This window comes from Neodiprion fabricii, chromosome 1 (assembly GCF_021155785.1).
Source record: "Neodiprion fabricii isolate iyNeoFabr1 chromosome 1, iyNeoFabr1.1, whole genome shotgun sequence".
NCBI classification, from domain to species: domain Eukaryota; kingdom Metazoa; phylum Arthropoda; class Insecta; order Hymenoptera; family Diprionidae; genus Neodiprion; species Neodiprion fabricii.
The window spans coordinates 28,111,896-28,121,525 of record NC_060239.1 but is presented as its reverse complement, the minus strand read 5'-3'; the positions used below and the strand labels follow the sequence as shown (position 1 = coordinate 28,121,525).

The window sequence follows — 9,630 nt, the reverse complement described above, 5'->3', positions numbered from 1 at the left end:
TCTGCAGTTAGAGAGGCGGCAGATAGCTACCTGTCCCCGCCGGATCCTAAGCAAATATTTCACAGCTATTCAATTCGTTTTGACACAATGAGGAAACACGAATTAAATTAAACGTATCTTAGTTATGGAAAACATATCGCGCGACGTATACGCATACGTGGTACAAGGTATACGGTATATACGCTAGTCTTCGCAGGCTCCTTGCGCTGTAAGGACGACGCGGCGCGGGGGTGGAATCTAGATCAACACAGGACGCATGTTTTCACCGTTGCGTGCGGCACACAGGACGTGTTTTTTCATCGCTGAATGACGCGTTCCCCTCGTTTTCTCTTCTATTTTTTTTTTTATTTTTTTCTTTTATTGCTTTGCTTGTTTTTTTTCCTTCTTCTTTCGTTGTACGTATACTCGTTTTAATTGGACGGGGCTGTAACTGCATCGCATCGTCAGCTACTGGAACTCGGACGTATAACTACTCGGAGAGCGTGGTAGTCTCGCTTCGTTCAATCAACTCAATTTTGATCTCTTCGACTCCCGTACCGACGCTCGTATACATATTGTAATGATATACCATTGTACGGGATATAGTAGGTCCTCGGGAATGTTAAACTCCGAGTTGTCCAACTTCCATTGTTGCCTGATTATGCTTCATTTCAATACCCGCGTGCGATTTGAAGAGGTGTAACGACACACGTCGATTCGTCTTCCCGTAATACGATCATGTATCTACGTACATACGTACAACGTTTGACCGTGCAACGAAAACCGTCGACGGCACGACGAGCGTCGATCAAGCAGTTTTCACCAACTTTCGAAGAACGGAATATACGAGAACGGGAAAAAGAAAAATTCAAATCTCATGCAAAGTTCGCTGTACATTTTCCATCAGAGCGCGCAATTCGTGCATGAATTTTATTTGGCGAAAGAAACGTAGGCAGCTATGTCCACACGTTTGGCAGAGAGTGTCGCGATAAGATTCAACACTCAATTACCCACATTTTTCTGATCCCGCGAATACACCTGAAGTCCATACAAAGTGATCATTTTCGTCCGACATAAGCCGCAGCCTGTTGCACGCTCGACGGAACGTATGCAAACCATGTCCCATAAAATACCGTAGCTGTACATACATCCCTCTGGTTCCCCTCGCCGCGACGCGGGTCTAACAATGTGCGACAGGTATCGGTGTTATGACGATTCGTTCGAACTGTTTGTAATTCCGTGGTAAGGTCAGCGGCGGCAGCGTTACGCGGTCGAAACGAGTCCGGTGCTCCGGTGTACCATCCAAGGTACGGCGTACTCTCTGGATATTCAGAAGTCGGCACGTACACTGCCAACGGGATTCTACGAGCTAGTGCATAATACGGCTACCTGTAGCTTGCATTTGAATTCACACGCGTATCCGCATGTCTGACATAGTCGAAACTGCGCGCAGATTCGCGATTAGAACATCTATCTCCACCTACCGTTGAATTACGCTCTGTTTGTCGGAGAGAAGAATCATGAAGACTGATCGATCGTCACACCGATGGTATCGCAATTAACAATCCGTCGAACCGGTGTATACATACCCCAGCGTTATTAACCGTACAATTATACCTGTTGCGTTGAGAAATTATGGTACGGGAATGGTTCAAACTGTTGTACAATTTGCACGTGTTGTGCAAAGAAGAAGAGAAAATCGCGATAGGTGGAGAGAACCCGGCTAGGGAACAAGTATCCGCGAAACGAACCGCAAGGCAACGCAACGAAACGGCGTCGACGAAGACGAGCGGTAGCCGCAACAGCAGCAGCGGCAACGGCAACGACGGCTGAACGGCAGGAGCGGCAGGAGCACGAGCTCGAGCCGAAGGCACAAAGGCGAGGGGTATCGCATTGACACTGGGACCCGAGAGGGGAATCCGGCCGGTGGTGGGGGCAGCGTCGTGGGACGGGGCAGCGTCGGCCACGCCCACCGTGACGTAGCGTCGACGGCCACCTTGCCTAGCGGACCAATGGCGAGGGGCGGCGTGCAGGGTGGGGGTAATTTGAGAGCGACCGCGCGCAGGTCTCGGTCCGCCGGTGGAACTTCGGGGACCCTTGCTCGAGCCGGGCACAGGCAGTCAGTTGCTCTCAGCTACGACATGCATAACGCATGAGAGCGATATCTCTCTGTCACGAGCGACGCAGCGTACGGAGATCTCTCGGCAGCACTAACCCTCAGGTTCGAAACTGTATCGTGTCCGGGACGCGGTTTAGTGTGATCTTGTTCTTAATGCGTGTTATCGCGGTGTGCGCTCCTTGCGGTATCAGGTTTCACGGCCCGTTAAGGGCTCGACAAAACCGACCTGTGCCCAGGGACCGAATGTAGAACGCCGTGTGCCGCCCCCCGGGACGCTGGACACTCTGCCCGCGGACTCTCCGACCATTGACGGAAAGTATACGTCGGAGGAAAGTGAGACGTTTTATCGTCCCCGCGTACACGGATTTATACTCTGTCGGACTATATAACGCGTAACGAGGAAATATGGACTCTCCGTGTGTAACCTGGATTGTGCAGTATAATCGTTACAAAGTGCGACCCGATTACGGTGTCGCTCGACGGTGATTTTAACGCCCGTTTATCGACACTACGATCGCTTCCATCGTCCACGGTTGTGTGGTAGGGAGAGAGAGAGAGAGAGAGAGAGAGAGAGAGAGACCTTATCTTCACCGCCGCCCGAAGATCACGGATTAAACAAGCAACGCCCGGGTGAACGAACCCCAAGGTGCGCGACAACCCCGAAACCAACCACGAGCCGTCCGTTCGTCCTCCGTTCCCCTGTTCGAACAGCGATAACAGAGTCCAGGAGCGAGGGCAACGGGACCGTGTCGGTCTCGCTCGGCCGGCGCGAGTGCAGGAGGGTGGAAGAGGGTGGCATCCGTCGAGGAGTCGAAGAGAGGCGAAAACGAGGTCCCAGGACCTTAGGCGAAAGCGGTGAAGAAGGGTGGCAGAGCCTCGCCACCAGGGCCGGTAGGTTGGAGTAGATGGCTGCTACCACGTACATGCCTGTTAGTAGCGCAGTGTCAGCTGAGCTGGATGGTGGTTCCGGATCCGGGATCGGGATGAACATCGCAGTGGGTGGCTACTCCTCGGGTTCGCCCCGCAGCGCCGCCGACGCCGGGGAGATGAAATACATGCCGGCGCCTCAGCACCACCATCATCACCACCATCACCACCAGGTCTCGTCCTCGCCGACGCCTAACGGTCTCTCGCATCCCGCGAGCCTCAGCTCGGCGAACCCCTGGGTCAGCCTCCAGCCCGGAAGCGATCCTTGGGCGGCGTCGATGGGGATGCACCACACCTCGCACCACTCCCATCACCACCCTCACCAGGCGAACGCGAGCCTCGATGTGAAGCCCTTGGCCGCAGCCTCCGCCAACGACTCCGTCCAAGGGATGCACCATCGGGGTCCTCACCAGTCGCCGGGAATGGCCTCGCCGCACTCTTGGCACGCGCCCGTCGTTCCCTCGGCCCATTACAACCCCAGCGGCGGGGCCGCGTCGCCGACTACCCTCCAGCAGTACCACGCCGCGATGAACGGCATGCTGCACCAGCACCCCCATCAGCACCCGCACCAGCTTCACAATCATCAAGCGGGACTTCCGCATCATTTACGGGACGCCCACAATCACAGTCCACCCACGGGGCATCCCCTTCATCCCGGCCATCCGCTCGACAGGGATCACAGCGCCGGCGAGGAGGACACGCCGACATCCGACGACCTCGAGGCGTTCGCCAAACAGTTCAAACAGAGGAGGATCAAGCTCGGGTTCACCCAGGCCGACGTCGGCCTCGCGCTGGGTACGCTCTACGGCAACGTGTTCTCCCAAACGACGATATGCAGGTTCGAGGCGCTGCAGTTGTCCTTCAAGAACATGTGCAAGCTGAAACCTCTGCTGCAGAAGTGGCTCGAGGAGGCCGACTCGACGACGGGCTCGCCGACGAGCATCGACAAGATCGCCGCCCAGGGTAGAAAGCGGAAAAAGCGGACGTCGATCGAGGTTTCGGTAAAGGGAGCCCTCGAGCAGCACTTTCACAAACAGCCGAAGCCGTCGGCTCAGGAGATAACCTCGCTGGCGGACAGTCTCCAGCTGGAGAAGGAAGTTGTCAGGGTGTGGTTCTGCAATCGACGGCAAAAGGAGAAGCGGATGACGCCGCCGAACACCCTTGGCGACGGCATGATGGAGGGAATGCCACCCGGGCACCAAGGCCAGGGCGGCATCCACCAGGGCTACCATCCCCAGGATCATCTTCACGGATCACCGATGGGCCACAGTCACAGTCCCCCGATGCTCAGCCCTCAGGGCCTTACGGCACATTCCCTTACGGCCCACTAGCGTTCGCCGGGGCCTTCTCCACTAGGCCTTGCTATAACCTCGCAGGCGAACTCTTCGTCCGAAGGGCTTCCGCCGTTTTATCATCACTACCTTCAGGCGCGCACGAGCTACTCCACTTCGTAGCTGGTGCAGCAGTCGCGTTACTTTGAGGGGTGTGAATTATGGACAAACACATGAATCACGGTGATTTTTATGATAAAAGAAAGAAAAAAAGAACGGGTTATAGAGCCAAGGCCAGCCAAGTACGGCGGGAAGGCTATCTATTTGTACCAAAACTTTGAAAGTGCTACGTCGGATCCGGTATCCACACCGTTACAATGACGTCGTCGAGTCAACCTCGCGTACGTCGGGTTCGTTCGTTCGTTCGTTCGTTCGTTCGTTCGTTCTGTTGTGTGATAAATAAATTATTATTGTTGGTGAAACTTTAAATTGAATCGCTAGTTCGCTAAATTTGATCAAGGAGTAACTAGCCTTTGGACTCTGGTAATCGTGGTGACGTGGTGATATATACATATTTTTTTCCTATCAATTTCCTCTTTCGTAAATCGTAACAGTTACCGCAATCTTTTAACGAGAGAAATATTAAAAACAAAAAAGATAATGCAATGTACGGAAATTGAATTATTATACTTATACCGTCGTTTGTGTACGTTAAACCTCCGGTGAAAAAAAAGTTCGTCAGCAACACTGTTCGCGAAGTTATGGTTTAAATTGTGCAAATCATGAAAGAGAAAAGAAAGCCTCGTTTCATTACATAGTTGCAAACAATATTTCTGTACAATACTTTTTATCCCGTCGAGACAGAGTTCAGAGTTATTTCATTTTTTTTTTTTTTTTTGATTTGTCAATTCTTTTACGTTTCACTAATACGTTGACAATGAGAGTGATGTCGTTGATGTCGACGGTCGTCATTGTTTGTTGCGTGGAAAATCAGTGCCGCGTGGACGCTTGTTTGAACGTTATGTTGAATGAATAACGTTATACATATATAACAATAAAAACTAATAGTAAAACTAAAAGAGAGCGAGAGAGATGAGAAAAGAAGAGAAAAGAAACTAGAGAATGACTCTTGGATGTTGAAGAGCACGGTAAATAATGAAACATTATATTTCGTGAGTGCGAGAGTGGGTGCGAGCTTTATATAAGGATCGAGGATTCAGGATCCAGAAGGTAACAATTCTGGATTCTGGACTCTGGATGTGGAGGCTCGAATGTCGTTTTAAAGTACGTAGGAGTGCCGCCGGGGTTTGCCTACACGGGCAAACCGACCGGCCAATGATGTAATATAAGTAAATATGGACTGTAAATAACGTACCACATAAAACTAATAAGTTAAGTGAGCATGCGTCGCGCGTCGCGAGGGAGAAAGAGAGGGATAGAGAAAAAGATAGAGGAGCGAGAGAGAGAGAGAGAGAGTGTGTGTGCGAGAGTGAGAGAGAGAGAGAGAAAAAGAGAGAAAAGAAGGATAATAATAATAATAATAATAATAATCATATTAAGACAAGAAAAGAAAGGAAAAGACAAAAGACGAGCGACTTAGCGACCCCCTCCCACGAAAACCCCTTCTGTATAAAGTAAGTATAGAAAATATAACAAAGATGTCGAAAGATTCTAGAAATATTATTATTAACATTTTATTATTCTATATTCTCGGGATACATAGTGCAAAATGAGATTTCAACGCGTGCTCAAAACACAATCTTTCTCTAACGCAAACTTATTTCTTATCCGGCATTTTTTCCCCCTCCCCCTTCGTTCATCGGATAAATACTGCGGTACCGATACCGACGAGACAGACAAACTGAAGGAAATAAAAAATAACACAAGATAGGATAAATTTCAATTAGTTTCGATTGACGGTGTTTAAGTATTGCATTTGATTCATTGCAAATTTAACGTGTGGCAAGAAGGGAAGGATACACTCCGATAATTCTCTTCACGATAAATTTGATAATTTCAGACAGAACCGTTGCATCCCGGTTCCGTCGCCGCTGGTACAGGTTTACGGTCCAAGTGAAAACGTTTTCTTCCTTTTTCATTTGACTGTTTTTTTTTCTCCTTTACTTCTTCTTCACTTTTTCGCCGTTTTGAAACACGACAACACGTCTCAGTCACGTTTCGAGGCTGGACCGGCTATTAGCACTTCCCACGAACTCAGGTGCGCACCCGACTAGGTATATAATATATTTATGTACCTGTGCATGATAATAACCGATATTCTTCGGTGAAATACGCGAGGAAAATACACGTCTTGTCGTCTCGCTTTGCACTCTTGTTCCAAGAACACATATTATATTTGTGTAATATTAATATTATTTTATTTTTGAGTTATTGCAAAGTAAACAAAACGAAAAAAAAATCACAAAAAAAAAAAATAAAAAACAAAAACGCATCGGTTCTCTGAATTCTGTACATATTAGAATTATTGTGTAACATGTATGAAAAAAAAAAAAAAAAAAGTGAAATGTGAAGTCCTGTTGACGGTAGTGTAACTATTCGAAGATTTAATGAAAATGACGACAAATGAGAAAAAAGAAGCAAAAAAAAGAAAACGTAAAAAAAAAAGAAAAAAATTGTTTTAATAGGGCGGTGGAATGCGCGATTTTAGTTTTTATTTTTATGTTTTGTGTTATTGTATGCGTGGCGTTTGGTTCTTCTGATCGTCAGGGTTTGGATTCTCGTAATCGAAACTATACACATAAATTTATACCTGTATAATTTGTTGGGATTTAACTGTATATCGTTGGTAGTGAAGTTATTTATTCGTTTCACCCCGTGTCTCGTTCTTAAATGGAAAGAAACGTGGTATGTGCATACATACATTCGTGCATGCATTGTTCGTCTGAAAGAATGTTGTATCGGCTAACTTTTTCCACAAATATCCTCTTTTTTTCCATCCTACGTGCAGAGCGAATCGCAAGTTCACTCTCAAAGTGTCAAAGTGTAAAAGCAGGCTTTGAAAATTTCAAACAACGTGATCGTGATATTGTAAGGTTAATAATTGTTGTTTTTATCTGCGAGGTTATAAACCGATCCTGTATGCATAGGTAAATATATATGTATATTTATATATACTATACTTATACATATATATATATATATATATATATATATATATATATATATACTACATACGAAAATGTTGTGATACGTATGCGAGAAGAAGAGACCGCGCGAAAGAGAGAAAGAGAGTGACAGAGTGAGTGAGTGAGTGAGTGAGACAGAGAAAGAAAGAGAGAGTGAGAGCTTCTTGCAACATTCGATCGAACTACATTGTGCTAAATTTATTATTCGTCCATATTATGTATGTGCAGTAAATGGGGAAGATGTGTTGCATGGTGGTGGGTGGCATGTGAAGACCGGACTCTGAAAGATTGGAGGAACCAAACGCTTTATTGAAGGGAATAATTAAATTTAAAAAAAAAAAAAAAAGGAGAAGACGAATTGTATAACGAAAACGTGGTAGAGAACTTATTAACCAATGGAGAGAAACCATGGCCCCCCAATCAAACCTAATCTTAAAGAAAAATTTATCTAATTATTATAATTATTAAAAGTAAAGAAACATTGTAATATTTTTGTTTATATTATTGTGAGAAATGATTAAAAAGAAATAAGGGAAAAAAATGATGAGAAAAGAAAATTGCAAACGTATTGTGAAGCAGTCGATCGTTCGTTATAATATTATTGCATACTTTGGTTTTTGTTATTTTAATGAAACGTGTGTGGCAGAGAGTGTGGAGGAATGCGAATATGTGATTGGATGCGAAATAAAGTGAATGCGATTATAGCTAATAGGAGCCGTACTGTTGTTTGTAAATAAATAAATGAAAAAAAAAAAAAATACTAATGGAAAAATACAATAAATGAATATGTAATTAAAGTTGTAAACATATTTGACAAATTGAAGAGTTTAATTGAAATAAGTCGGTTCGCCCAAATGTCTACGTCATGGCAACTAACATTCCTATACATAAAATATCGTGTAATACCGAGCTCCAGTCACGTAAAAGTAGAGAGGACCAAAAAATCAATCGAACTTGCGAACGAAGAGAAACGTCTGAAACACGGCGGGCGATGTGATTCGATACGAAATGAAAACTTTGATATGGATCGATCTAGTCGGATATTATATACACGTAGCTTTGCGTTTCTGCCTTAGAGGCAAATTTCGCAGGGGTGCAGGGGGGTATTTGCAATTTTCGTTGAAACTGAATCGAGACCACAAACATGTAACACAGGCTTCCTATAACTATAAGTCAAGTCTGAAGTCGCGTCGCGAGGTTTATAGGTAGATATAGATCAGGCAATAGCCTCGAGGCGTTGTTTAGCGTGACACGAGAGGAGTTTTAAAAAGTAAAAAATATACATTTCGGTACTAAAATTACAGCCTTATTAAAATGATTGAACTCTTCAATTTAACGTATAGAGACCCGCCCCGCGAAAAATCACACGGCCGAAAGAAATATTCCCTAACCCCCCGCCCCTGTATATTATTATATTAAAAATAACTACTTATATACTTAAACGTAAAGATAATAAAAAGTTGAAAATAAAAATAATAAAAAAAAAAAAAAAATCGAACCGGCGAGTACCAACGTTTTGTTAGAATGACAGAAACTAAATTACTACTGAATTTTAATTAATAAACGAGATGAAAGTATACAATAATCAACGGCTTTCGGTGGCTTTTTTCCCAACACATTTTCCGAAGTCCTCATCACCTCGCGTATTTATATATCTTAACACTCTCACTTTCAAATTAACATTCAAGTTTTAATCGAGCCCAAAAATCCCGCCGAAAATTCAAATTATTTATAACAATGCACTGGCAAGATAGCAGTTTCGTCTGCTCAGAGTTTTTTTGAAATTATTCGTTATCTATTTTTGAGTTTAAGCCGAAGACACGAATTAATTCCAAATCTCTCGGAACGAAATGCAACGACGTCGCGGACTGCAACCTTTCGCTATTTCACCAAGGTTTCTCTATAGCTCGAAAATTTCTGTGTATCGTTACTGTAAGAAACTCACGTTGCGAAATCTTGCGACATATCTACGGTTGATGAGATTTATTTTGTTAAAAAAAAAAAGGTGCGTGATTGCTGATATAACTATTGGGCCAATCACAGCGCATGGCAAACGCTGATAGCCGTATGTAAGAAGAGGGAGAAAATACCTCTATCAAATATACAAATTTGTGTATTGTGAATTGACGGTACATGTAGTGTGATTTATTAGCATACACGGTGGTCCCAGAGGCTGGAAACCTGTTTT

At 45.1% G+C, this 9,630-nt stretch overlaps 1 protein-coding gene across 1 annotated transcript; it reads left to right on the top strand.

Annotated features, from left to right (window-relative positions):
* Positions 1-2,070: 2,070 nt before the first annotated feature.
* Positions 2,071-8,935, top strand: LOC124187946 (POU domain protein CF1A). The gene has a single exon (XM_046580147.1). It carries the CDS (start codon positions 3,004-3,006, stop codon positions 4,354-4,356), a length of 1,353 nt encoding a protein of 450 aa, XP_046436103.1. The 5' UTR covers positions 2,071-3,003; the 3' UTR covers positions 4,357-8,935.
* The last annotated feature ends 695 nt before the right edge of the window (positions 8,936-9,630 follow it).